General features: G+C 40.4%; 2 protein-coding genes across 2 annotated transcripts; one reads left to right on the top strand and one right to left on the bottom strand.

The window, feature by feature from the left end:
- Positions 1-1064: 1064 nt before the first annotated feature.
- On the top strand, positions 1065-7270 carry COL9A3 (collagen type IX alpha 3 chain; the record flags this gene model as incomplete). The annotated part of the gene is made up of 8 exons (XM_010170404.1): positions 1065-1100; positions 2367-2411; positions 2977-3009; positions 3400-3546; positions 4200-4254; positions 5086-5268; positions 5753-5830; positions 6753-7270. Coding segments are annotated over 8 exons (753 nt in total), but the record flags the coding sequence as incomplete, so codon positions are not given.
- A 1459-nt stretch (positions 7271-8729) lies between these two features.
- Positions 8730-13640, bottom strand: TCFL5 (transcription factor like 5). The gene is given in 7 exon segments (XM_010170403.1): positions 8730-8753; positions 8755-8844; positions 9791-9932; positions 10357-10603; positions 11212-11371; positions 12012-12198; positions 12907-13640. Coding segments are annotated over 7 exon segments (1584 nt in total).
- Between the last annotated feature and the right edge of the window lie 246 nt (positions 13641-13886).

Raw genomic sequence — 13886 nt, 5'->3', positions numbered from 1 at the left:
AATTCTGTTTGGAGGGTAAAATAGTAGAATTTCCCATATAGATTTTGCAGTAGAGAAAAAAAAAAGATCTGGGGTTCTCCTGAACTCCTTTTTGGCTCTGCTGTATGGACTCAAAGCCATAGATAGGGCTGAAAATATCTCATGTCCTCTCTGGGAAAGCCAGGTAGGTAAAGTTGGAAGGATTTTTCAAGTTGCCCAAATTATTCCTAGGGTGATAACCAGTTCATCATCTAAATGTGTTTTATTCCTGTCGCTGTGTTGTTCTGTGAATCTCAAAGTCAGGAGCACCCAACTCTAAACACCCAAGGAAAACTGATGGTCTAATAAAGCCTGGAAAAACCATCCTGAATTTATGCCTTTGCGGTACAAAAATGTCCTTGTCCATTTTATACCATGAGCAAATTCAATCTCCTTCCACATCTTCAGGTGTGAAAGGTAGAGATCAATTGCCCACCAGTCTCATCCTGGACCTTGTCCTTTAATTTCTGAATTTGTAAAACTGCTGTTTCAGTCATGATAGTGAGATGACAACAATGAAAAGCAGGAGAGCAGAAGCAAAACAAAGTTCAGATGCCTTTTGTGAAACAGGTTTTAAAGACTAGGATTAAAAAAATGAATTTTAGTTTGATTTAGGAAATTAAGGAGGATGGTATGAAAAAGCCAGCGTAGATAACCTGTGCCAGGCAGGTGGGGAGCAGTGCATTGCTGAGCCATGACAAGAAAGTCTCTCTGGTTTGGTTAGATGAGGACTTGGTGGGCAGAAGACCACCAGGCCTGAGTTGGAAGGTCCTGGCTGGTCTGGCAGCTGCTCTGCACTGGCAAGAGGTTTGAGAAACTGTCCTACTACACAAGCAGGTGACTGCAGAGACTGCTACAAAGCTAGCAAGGATGCTTAAAATCTCTTCTTATTTCTAAGTGTGAATGAGATTTGGACCCTCCTACTTGGCAGTTGGGAGATTAATTCCCAACCCCTTGCTGAGTGAGAGAATATCCAACTGCACCAGGAATTCACAGGAAATTGACAGTTTGAGCTCATTTGCCTTCTTTCTTTTACTTATTCTCAGGGTCCTGCTGGTGTTCCTGGTCCCAAAGGTAACCAGGTAAGTGATGACTTTCATGCTGTAGTCAGCAGAGGCATTTAAACCGTACCTTGGGCACAGCCTTTGACAGCACAGATGGCTTTTACTTCCTCAAATGAAAATATTCTACAGCAGGCACCAACAAAACCCTCTTTGGTCCCATTTTTCCTCTGTTGGTGAGAGAGATGTAGCCTGTTCTAATGGAGACACGTTCAAATGCTGTGATAAAAATGCTAGACTCTTGCTGTGTTATTTTGTAACCACAAAACACCATATATGAGCCATATATGAGCTCCTCACATCCATATATGAGCTCCTGACATCACGTTCCTCCCGAGTTAAGTTTAGAAGCGCAGCTTTTCACTGAACTTCGTGTGCCTGATGAAGAGGATTCATCCTAACCTCAAAGCTTGGCACACTAAGACTAATTTAATCTTTTCCTTTTTGCTGCTTAACTTCTCTAGTTGGATTCATCTTGGTGATGAGCTTTTGAGCCAGTTTTCATCAAATATCTGACTTATTATTAACGCCTGACTCTCTTTTTGCAGCAAACAAGTGCTTTTCCAGCAAGTGTCCCCTTGTTTTGTTTACTAGTGTCAGTGTCTGTTTTGTTGCTGAGGGAAAGACCAACCTAAACTCCACTTGTCTAGAAATAACTTCCTCTCTAAAGCCATAGAATCACCAGAACAATGTTAATTATCTGCTCTAATTGCTGTGTAATAAGCCAGCTCTGCTGCAGGGCGTTCCGTGCGGCCGGTGGCGGCAGATGGCAGCGATTCGTGTCACCCCAGCGAGGCTGGAATTGCACACGCTGCTGTTGGCTTAATGGAGGTGATCAAAAATTGATGCTCCTTGTCACAGCTAATAAAATTAATGTCACCAGAGCTTTAGCCACCCTTATGGTAGGGTCCCCAGACAGAGTGGAGAGGGATGGTCCTCCCCAAATGATGAACCCAAAATTTAGATTCCAATGCCAGCCTGCGAGTGTCTTCCATGGCCACCCCATCAGGGCTCTCAACTGTATGAATTCAGCCTTTCACCCAAGTACCAGCTTGTTGGAAAGGGCAGCTAGTCCTCATGCAAGCCGCCTTGTCACCAGGGGAACAGCTACTGTAGAGTTCAGCTTTGGGAAGAGAGAGGTTCCTTGTGCTGGAGCAGCTGTGTAAGCTGCCAAGTGCCCCCATCTCCCTTAGGAGTGGAGGTTATCCGAGTCTTGAAGTGAGCCTTATTGTCAATAATCTTTGGGTACTAATAGGTGCAGTGTTAATTCTGGTATCTCTCTTTCAGGGCATTGCTGGAGCAGATGGCCTCCCAGGTGACAAAGGAGAACTGGTAGGTGTCCTTAAATTCAGTAGAATTGACTCCTCAAATAACAGGTGGGTCTAGAGAACCATTTATCGAGAACTAATATAGTCAGTAAGAATTAAATGTCCGAGAGATCCAACAGTGATGGATGTGAAAAGGAGAAGGCAACCCAAGCCTTTCTGCCACGGTATTCACGGTGAAGAGGAGCTCTCCTCTTGCCTTCAGGAAGCACTGGATGGCCAGCATGGCCTTTGCAGAACTGTGGTGCATCGGCGCTCCTTTGTCATTTTGCTCCTCAGAGTGGTTGAAATTGCTCTGTCCCTGGGGTAGGTTGGTCCATCTCAAGAAGTAACTGTGTTGCTTGGACCTGAGTTCAGCACCCAGGGCAAGTCTCAGTGTCAGAGTACTCTCCCTGTTGTTCCAAGGCTGAATCTGGTCTCCAGCATCCTGTTATCCTTCCTCAGCCCTTTGCTAGAAAAGCCCATTAGATGCCATGCACATGTCATTGCCACTTCCCAGAGCTTGGGAGATTTGACTTTAGATGTGCTTTTTCTGAATAGATCATTCTTTATTTCCCTTTTCTTTCTAACAGGGTCCCTTTGGTCCCCCTGGACAAAAAGGAGAGGTATGTGTCAGACATTGCAGGCTCATGCCCCAAAAGGTTTGGGAGTAAACATGCTTATCACATCTTTCGATGATGTAACTCCATAAACTATGTTCTGGTGTTGACTCCTAGAAGCGTGTTTTTATCACAGCCATGCTATAATATCTGTGACAATGACAATTTTCTGTGGCATTCAAATATGTTTGATCATTTTGCTGCAGCGTGGACTCTTACTGGCATGAGCTCTATATGTAAAATCACCCATATGATGTAAGAAACGTACATGATCAGCCAGATCAGTTATGGAAACCCAAAGAAAGGCTTAGCTAATCCCTGTGAGAAAATTCTGGACTATATCTTCTGTTTGAAGTGTGGATTTTTGGTTTCTTTTCCCCTCCTTCTTCATTACAGCCAGGAAAAAGAGGAGAACTTGGTCCAAAAGGTGCCCAAGGACCTAATGGGACAGCTGGAGTACCAGGGATCCCAGGACATCCAGGGCCCATGGGTCATCAGGGCGAGCAAGGTGTTCCTGGCATCACAGGAAAACCTGGGCCACCTGTAAGTATTACCAGCTTCTGGGGGGCAGTCGAGGAGTCACCGAAGTGAATAAATGGATCGTGGATTTTGGATGTGTATTCCAAAAATAAGGTCCTGCTTCTGAGCAGGCACAAGTAGGTGAATGCATGTGTGAGCCAACAGTCTTGCATCAAGAGTTGACCAGTGCACAAAGACTAACAGCTCGCAAGCTTCAGAATTAAAATCCCCCCGAATGCGTGCCTTGGAGAGTCAATCTTCTCCCACAATGACCCATGGACAGATTATCTGCGTCCACTGGAACAGGCTGTAAGTCACTGTTATCATTACAAAAGTGACTTAGAAGTTGGCCATTTAAAAATACAATTCCTATTCACTGCTTCAAATGTTAGACCCCTGTCTTAATCCAGAGTTTGTGTTTCATCATTCAGGAAAAGGCCAAATAAACCCCAGATTAAATATCTGGCCTAACATTGATCTCTGCCATGAGTATGACAGAGCTTTGGAATTGAAGCCGTCATCTTTTGAAGCGAGGGAAAGACCCCACTCATCTTCATGTGGGATCCTGTGCTTCATACTGAGCTGCTGGAAATGAGTTTCACATCCTGAAGCTTCTGTCGGGGATGATTATTGATAATGTGGTTTGTATAAAGCCGGATTCTTCTCTTTAATTGCAGGGCAAAGAGGCCAGTGAACAACATATAAGAGAACTTTGTGGGGAAATGATAAATGGTGAGTATTACTGGGAGAAAACTGACTCTAGTTACTCTATTTAGCTGAAGATCAGTAGATCCTGAACATAAGATGGCTCCTGAGATTTGTTATTTTTCTGTCTTAATAAGAAAAAATACGTTGCCCTCTAATGTAAGGAAATTATTCAGGTCACCTTGTTGTCTGGGATGTCTTTCACTTTTCTAAATTTAGTATTTTTAAATGATTCATCACGGTGACATACACAGTGTGCTGAAAGCAGCTTTGACACAAGTATCGTGCACACGTGCTGGGAAGCGTGTCTGCCCTGAGCCGTGTGAGTCTGAACCTCAGCTCCCACCTCTTCCCCTCCACACACACCCCATCTCCCTGGAGCAGGGCTCCAGGCAGGGGCCACCTCCCAAGGAGTGATATTCTTCTTCCTTTGAAGTTGCTGGTCTAGATTTAAAAGTTATGTTCACCCTTTGGGATGAAGTTCAACTCTGAAATACTGTTTCAGAAAACTTGTTTGAAGTATTATTTTCTAGAAATACTTCATATCTTTTAAAGTGGTTTAGGAAACAGGAAATATCAATGGCTTAAAAACTTGCAGATTCCTGACCAAAATCTGACTCTGTGGAGATTTTAAAAAATAAAGCACCACAGATGAGGTGAGAGGATGGATTCAGTGTTTAGTTTTGTTCTGCCAGAAGCAGTAAGTGTCAGGGAGCAAGATCTGACCAAGCATGCAGCTCTGCTTTCCCCTCAGACACTTGGTTTTCAGCCGCTCACTCAATTAAATGCACTTGGTGGTGGACCACAAAGCAAAGAGTGAAAATGTTGGACATACAGGTTTTTAATTGTTCTTTTCAGAACAAATTGCACAGTTAGCTGCTAATCTGAGAAAGCCCTTGTCTCCTGGAATGACCGGTCGTCCTGGCCCAGCGGGTCCCCCAGGTCCTCCTGGAGCGATGGGAAGTGTTGGGCATCCTGGTCCTCGAGGTCCCCCTGGATACAGAGGGCCAACAGGAGAACTTGGTGATCCTGGTCCCAGAGGTAAGTGAGACTGAACCAACCTGCTCCTCTTTCACACTTACTCAAATAAATTGCAAATTTGTACTAATTTCAGCAGTGAGGGATAAACTGTGTCCAGTTCTGGGCTCCCCAGTTCAAGAGGGTGTCAGAGCACTGGGACAGGCTGCCCAGAGAGGGTGTGGAGTCTCCATCTCTGGAGATGTTCCAAACCCACCTGGACGCAGCCCTGTGTGACCTGCTTGAGGTGACCCTGCTTTGGCAGGGGGGTTGGACTGGATGGTCACCTGAGCTCCCTTCCAACCTCCACCATTCTGTGATAAAAGATGAAGCCTTGGGCAGACGATGGAGTTCTAGAGGACAGTTTGCATCTTTAGGGATGCAGTGTAAGCAGAGATCCTAGCAGTGTCCTCAAGATTTTGAGCTTCTCTTGGTCTTTCTCCTTCCTCTCCTTGGATCCAGCTGCAGGACACAACTCACTGTTTATATTATCTGTTTATGATTAAAGGTGACACTGGCGAAAAGGGAGATAAAGGACCTGTTGGTCAAGGTATTGATGGGCCTGATGGCGATCAAGGACTTCAAGGTAAGGCTGTGCAAATGATTTCATAAACCATGACTAAAGTAAAGGCTTCAGAGGGCAGCTCTGCATATTGTTGGCAGGGTGGTATCATCATCGCTTTGTTCCTGTAATTGTTACAGTAGGGTTGTTTTCCTGTGGGTACAGCAGGTGCAGATAATTTGAACAGCAGAATTTAATTAGCCCATCCCCTCTTCACTCCACTCCTGCCCAGTCCTGCATGTTTTGGAGAATGTATTTGAGAAAAGGCTGTTGGGACAGCCAGACCCTTCCTTTCTTGGTTTCTTTCACTATTGGCTGTAAAAGGTCAGGAGCTTTTACAGATCGAGAAGTCAGAACCTTTCTTAACTACTCCCACGTGGCTGCCAGTGTCAGAAGGTTATTTTCAGTGGTACTTCATAGGCAGTAATTAACTAGTTAATTAACGAGTAGAGTATCAGTTCATTTAAAGGTGTGTAACCCCATCTGGTTCCAGATTAAGGCAAAAGGATCATGCCTATTTCCTGATGGACACTCATCTTTTTGATGCTCTAGTGAAAGCTACAGCCTGGACTGGCAGCTACAGTCCTCCCAAATTCAGTTCATCTGAATTTCTGGATCAAATGAGAAATCAGGGACAATGTTTAATTTTACCAGAAACAAATACAACTTCCCAGTGTAATGATTTTGAGACATAGTGGTGTTACTGCTCTGTATCTGGTTATAATCCCAGGTCCTGAAGTCATGAATCCTTTATGAAAATTTCAAAGCTTTGAGTTAATGAATATCTGTTAGAAACTCAGAATAATATTCTTTATTTTGCTCACCTACTAAAGCAGCTTTTCTAATTATGATTACACCTAAGAACTCTAAAAGTAACACATAAATATATAAAATTAAAAAAAGGGAAGGTAATAATTAATCTAATCTTTTCCCCCTTCTTGTTTAGGACCACCTGGTGTACCTGGAATTAGTAAAAATGGTCGTGATGGTGCTCAGGGTGAACCCGGTCTCCCCGGGGATCCCGGTACTCCTGGTGCTATTGGGGCTCAGGGAACTCCAGGAATATGTGACACGTCGGCTTGCATGGGAGCTGTTGGAGCATCAACTTCCAAAAAATCATAAAACCACAGTACAAGAAGTGGAGAAGTGACTGAATATTTAAATAAATGGTGCATTGTAAGAAAAGAGTGATAAATGGACAGATGTTCCTTCTATTGTATTAAGTGGAGACTTGACACAGTTCTATGAAAAAGAAAGCATCAGATGAAAACTTTAATTAGAAGATGCTTTATGAGTATTTTCTTCTCCCCCCAATTATTTTCCAGAATTTTTACTGCTAAACAACCTCACTTTCCCTTTCTCCCTTTCTTCAAGAGGAAGCATTGTTTCATTTTTACCACCACTCCCCCTCAACTGTACTAAAGATCATGAATTTACTGTATAAATTGAATTGTCAGTTGAATTTCTTGGTGCTGCTCCCACTGACTTCAGTTAATGCCCAAACCTGCATAAGCTACACGTTGTTAAGGTATTTAGGCACCTAACTGCAGCAGTGGAAATGAGGCATTTAAATATCCCATATTTTAATATCTTAAGATTCTGGCCAAAGCAAAGACCATAGTTTATGCATATACTGTCAATTATCAATTTTCAGATGGCACCTCAAATATTTTTCCAAGACTAGTAAATAGTAATCCTCTTGCAATCAAGTTCTGCAAAGGGTGTCATGTATATATTTTAATTTACAGGGGAGAATTTTTGTAATTTCTATATGATAATAAAGGAAATTAAGTAACAGCATTTTCATGACCTCTCCTTAAATGATTTTGCACAGTAATTATGAATGAGACCCCAAGTAAGAAAGGATGCTCTTCTAAAGTCCAGCTAAAAAAAAAACAAACTGTATGAACTGTTGTAAAAATAAAAGATTTTTTTTTTTAACCTCTTCTTTGTGATGTTGTAAGTGTCATTATACACATCAAATTAACTCAGCCAAACTCCACCAGTTTTCCTAGGATTGTTTGGAAATAAATTGCTGCAAAAAAATATCCATGATTTAAAACAGTATTTATTTTGAGACACCTTCTTGTACTTTCAAACCTGCTAGTATCATCTATTTTAAAAAAAATTAATACAACCACTTTCAGCTCACATGTTATTCTATTTCTGCCCTATATACTAAAGCTTATGAACAAAGGAGTCATATTAATCTTTAAATATGAAAATAGTTTTTGCATTTAAATAATCTACTATTTAAAATATGCCACTCAGATTAAAGTAACAATACAAGAACCTGTTGGACAGTTGTGTAATAGACATTAAAAATAGTATTGTATTTAAAAAAAAAAAATTCTAACACTATTGTATTACTCTTTGGGGCCAAGTACATTAAAATACATATGGCAAATATGAACTTTCTAATATCAGCACAGCTAGAAACTATGCACTTATTCAATTAACCAATATAAGCCTTTAGATTTTAATGGAAAAAAAAATGGGCATTATAATTTCTTTTTACATAAAGAGTATATTTGCATTTAGTTATTAAAATAACAGGACAGACTGATGGTCTATAACTATTCCTAACTGTACTGGATCATCTTTAAAAAACAAAACAAACCCAAAGTAGAACCACAAACAGAAAAAGAACATTATTTTTTTAATAACTAAAGGGGAAAAAATACTGAGCTGTTACGACATTTTCTTGTAGCCCCTTTAACAGAGCACTGATTGCTATTGTTGGTAGTGACCTTTCGTTTCTATTTGGAATAAAGAATGTTTTCTTTAAAGCTCTATTTATCTATTTTTACAAATTATAGTTTGCAATTCATATTCAGCATGTAAATGGAGAAAATAAAATACAGCTTGGGGCATCGTTAGTTAGCCATGTTCACATCACACAGTTCAAGGTGGTCGGTTCAGATTACTTGGTCTCCATAGCCGTGCGTGTTTTCCTGCACTGGACACGTTACAAATGAGTCTGGTCTTGCTATTTTTAATCTCCTGCCTGTTTTATCACAGAACACAGTCTCAAATTCCTAAAAAAAAAAAAAAAAAAAAAAAAAATATATACAAAAAAAAAATAACAATTATGGTTAATGTAGGTATTTACTTGAGATGTATGTTTTGAAATGTATTCAATGAAACATACATATTTTTTCTTCTCTAACAAACACCAAACCCTCTCCACCTGCATTGCTACTTCTTGCACATAAACTAAAATATATCAACTTTACATTTTACTCAGTGTAACGATGGGAATATCACAGTATCAGTATTTGAGGCTTCAAAAACTTTGGTCTTCCTACTCCTCACAGAAATTACCTCCTGTCTCTCTCCATGCGGTTATGTCTTGGGACTAGTATCTTGGGATAAAAAATAATACAGCTTTAATAGGAAGTGCTGAGGAGCCACACCAGCATCTAGGCAAGCAGGTTTTCCTATACACACTCCATCTACTCTCTTAAGATACTCAGCACAGCCAGAATTCCTCTGGGGCTGCAACTACTGGTGTGGTTGCAGGGGAGCTGCTTATAGGACATATAAGCCTTGACTACTCTCACCCAGTTTGAGAAAATGTGGCCATGGAGCTGCGAAGGCCACCACTGAACTACCAGTTCATGAAAGCTAGCTAGGACTCTGTGAAACAAGCAGAAAATAGAGAAAATTAAGGAGGGGGGACTGATTGAGGAGGACCTCAGTTCTGCAGTGTTGTCCAGAGAGTAGTATGCTCAGGAACTGGGCTAACTAAAAATAAATTTAAAAACACCCTGACTGAGGACAGCCTATGATTTCACACTATTGAACTCAAACTGTTGTGACAACAGCTACTAAAAAAAAATCATTTTTAAACAGAAGTTTCAATGATATAGAGGTCCTTCACAAACAGCATCAAGCAGAAGCATTCTATTTACTTTATGTTACGACAGCTTTAAAACATTTCACATTTTTATCAAGAACGAAAATGAAATTAAATTTAAAAACCTGTTTCAGAGAATCACCATGCCTTTCCTGAATGTATTTCAGAAATGCAGTTGTCCATTGTAAAGTTGTTGCCTTATCAGTATCAACGGTGCAGAATGGAACCAGAAGATTGAGCTCATCACAACAAATCCGGATTCTGCGCCTGCAGGCAAATACAAAAAGTTATCAACTGATGGGCAAGAAGGAAAAAAAAATAAAAACCAAAGATTTCTCACCTGCACTACAAGCCATGGATCATGGGGACTTCTTTTTGTTTGCTAAAAGCTTTGTAGTTGTGTTTAGTTATACACAAGTTACTTTATGTTTACAGAACTGGTTAAATGTTTTGAAAGCTCTCTTTTTGTTTGTTTATAGAGTAAAAAAACCAACACAGACAACCACAATGAAACATACATATTTTTTCTTCTCTAACAAACACCAAACCCTCACCACCTGCATTGCTACTTCTTGCACATAAACTAAAATATATCAACTTTACATTTTATTCAGTGTAACGATGGGAATATCACAGTATCAGTATTTTAGGCTTCAAAAACTTTGGTCTTCCTACTCCTCACAGAAATTACCTCCTGTCTCTCTCCATGCGGTTATGTCTTTCTCTTCGCTGAGTGAATCCATCCTGGCTCCCACTTTGCATCTGCATATTTGAATTGGACTGTGCTGACTGCCAAGGGCCCTGGGCAGATGATGCAGTGCTCTGGCTATCATCATGCATATTCTGAATTTCACCAAGAGGTTTGCGATCTGTGTTTGTATCTGGTGGGCTTAGCTGGCTGCAACTTCTTTTGTTTATTGCTTGTTTGCATAAGGTGTCTTCTTGGAAAAACAAAGAGGAAAAGATGAAGTTATTTATAAGCCTCTCACTAATCACTGAAAATTAAGACAATGGAATTTTTTTGTTGTTGCTTTATTTATGTGGAATAATCTTTGAAGCTTTAGTGCCAACCTAGATAGACTCTTACAGCAACACGTGTCCTTCAGGAGCCCTAAAGGCACTACTTGGTGGTTCAAAATTCACCTAGCTTCTATATTTATTCTGTTGAGATCACACCTGCCTTTGATAAGCATTTGAGGCAGCTGATATGACTGGATCTGCTATATCAACTTTGGGGTCAAAAAGTGTAGGAAGAAACCAGTTGCTTACTCTAAGCTCAGATTTTCAAAGGCACTTAGCAAACTCAGGTTTTCTCATTTCAAGACAGAAGTGCTAAAAAATTTTGAAGGCACAGCTAAAATCACAGGTGTTGAATTTGTGTGGAGAAATCTAGTCCTGTGTTGCCTATAGGCCACCTCAGACATAAAAACCACACCTCACATGATTCACTAAAATCATATTAATACTAGATAACACACAGATTCGTTAAAAAATGTAGATTTGAAGGCAAAGAGAAAGCTAAGTGAAAAGAAGATAAATGGTTTACCTCCGACTTTAATCCAAACTTCCTCAGGCAAAGCTTTATTCACAGCACCCACTGTCTGTTTTGTGGATTCCATTTCCTGATAGCAGAAAGAAAATGTCTTCTGTATCCCAAGGTCTTGACGTTTGGCAGCTTCCAAAATAGTGCAAGATGCTCCAGAGGTCTGTGAAAACCAAAAAGGAAATATTCAGAGGACTGCAAACATTAAAACCAGACTATTTTGATATCTTCATGTTAACTTCTGCAGTTTTAGCCCCATGATTCAATATGTTGTACCAGAATAAATCCAAATTACTTCTGCACACCACAACCATGGGATTTTAAGAGACTGATATATTTTTGGGGGATACCACTGACATTTCTGAGTGCCATGCTATCACTTGCTTCAGAGGTTACTGCTAGTTGGGGGAAAAAAATCTTTTTCATCAAAACTAATTAGAAAAAAAAAAAGGAACCATAGAAAATGGTATTAAGTGTCTCCTTGTCCTGTGTAGATGAAGCAGATACAGGAAGGACTTGAGTTTGCCAGTGTAAGAAGCCCAACAGCCTATTAATCATTATCTGGATGCATGTTATTACAAGTGACACAACTGCCACACAGTTAATTTGTGTCAAATTACATCTGATGATCTTAAAGATTAACATAAGAATAAATAAACTGCATCACAGATCATTCTGATCATCCCTGTTCAAACCAAGTCACACTTTAACACAAATGTTTAGAATTACATTACACCTAAGAGGTTAACATTATTAGCATTTGAAATTAGCAGAGTACAACTGATGATTAATACATTATCTACCTGTGCTTGTGAAGGACTAGCACTTCCAGCAGCAGAACAGGCGTTCATAGTAAATAAAGGGTATGTGAACTGTAAACAAGGTGCATCAGGTGCAGCCTTATTTTTCTCTAACGCAGCACACTTGTTTTCTTGCTGATGAAGAGGGACAACTGTCAGTTCTGACGGCTGTCGAATCAGTGTTACTAAACTTAAAAAAAACAAACAAACAAAAACAAACAACACAGGAAACACACCAGACTGACTACTTGAACCTGACTGCAGAAAAATTTATAGCTACACACACTTCTAGTAACTATCACTAAGAAACCACTTTCATTTACTGTAAACAGAAATCATTGTTATTGCCATATTGCCTACTTCAGGGACAAAAACAATTAAAATAAATCAGCTGAGAAGGTATTATATTCTGTGGAGTAACAGTTCAGCTTTACGCCTCAATAAAATGTTTTATCAGCACACTAATACACTTACAGGGCCAGATTATAAAACAGTATTTTTGCTCAAAGTTCTCCCCATAGTCAGGCTTCCACATTATAACACTAATCAATTGCTCTTAATATTATGATCAAAAATCTACTTTGCTTTCAGCAAGTTGCATGTTAAAACTAGGTAATGTCCTCTCATCTTTATTTACGTGACGTTGTTATAAAGGATAAAGTCGTAAAGTAGTTAATTTGGGAACTACATGCTGTAGTAATATATGTAATATACAGAAGGGACTAATCTGAGGTCAGTGGAGTTGCAGCTACATTTGACTGGCACAGTTTAAAAAAGCACAACCCATTGAATTGTGTATTAAAAAAAGCAGTTCTTAGGTTTCGTGTAGAAAAATCACTTTTGAACTATATGCTGCTACATAGTTTAACAACATAAAGCAAAATTAATTGCAACACACTTGTTAATAGTTACTCCAGATTCTTGGGGTTCTTGACATCTGGGGTTTTCTGTCTGGATGCTGTTGAATCTGTCTTCCAATCGAACTCTGACTGCAGATTTAGATCTAGGATCTGATGCCAGTGCCGAATTTTCAACAAGTATGTTTCCTTTATTCGCCCCAATAAAATTTTCACCATGTTTAACTTTCACTAAACTGTGTTCTGGGACTTCTACGGAGCTAGTGTGAGGTGTGTTATCTATTGGGTTCAAAGGGAGATTAGACTCGCTAAGTAACATCATTCTGAGCTCCTGGAAGTCAGCACAGCCCAATCGTGAGTTTGAACTTAGCAAATTGCTGTCAGAAGGTAATCCTGACTGATAGGTAACTGGGTGAACCGACTGGTTCCCAGAGCTGTTTGATGAACACCCCACCTGAGTGGTGTTCAGGGAGGTCTGGTGCAGAGGGGTGTCTGCAGAATTACCAGCCGAGGAGAAAGAATTGAGCCTAGCTTCCACTTCACCTTCACTAGCTCGTGGCTCCGTATGTGAGTAAAGTATGTGCTGGAGCTGGGTATATTCAATTTCCATCATCTCCACCAGGCTGACGTCCGTGGTGGTGAAGCTAAGATTTTGCTCACCAAAGGAAATGTCACTTGAGCCTCCAGGTCCGACAGCAACCGGAGCAGGATCAGGAACACTAGCTGTGCTTTGAGGAATGGAGGTCTGAGGCTCCTCTGGGGCTGATCCTGACATGACTACAGGGAACCTAATCAGTTACCAATGTCTCTTTCAACAGTTAACCACAAAACCTGTAAGAATCGTCAGTAACAACCATTAAAAATAAAGGGGAAGGGGGTAAAAAAAAAAATATATATATATATATAAATATGGCACTTAATTTGGTAGCACCGCGAGGTAACAAGGAAAGGACCCAGCTCCTGACAGCACAGCGCCAGACAGTCCCACCGTGTCCCCCCTCCACTGTCCCCCTCTGAGCCC

This window comes from Antrostomus carolinensis, unplaced genomic scaffold, assembly GCF_000700745.2.
Source record: "Antrostomus carolinensis isolate BGI_N321 unplaced genomic scaffold, ASM70074v2 scaffold24316, whole genome shotgun sequence".
NCBI lineage: Eukaryota > Metazoa > Chordata > Aves > Caprimulgiformes > Caprimulgidae > Antrostomus > Antrostomus carolinensis.
This window is presented reverse-complemented; position numbering and strand designations above follow the sequence as displayed.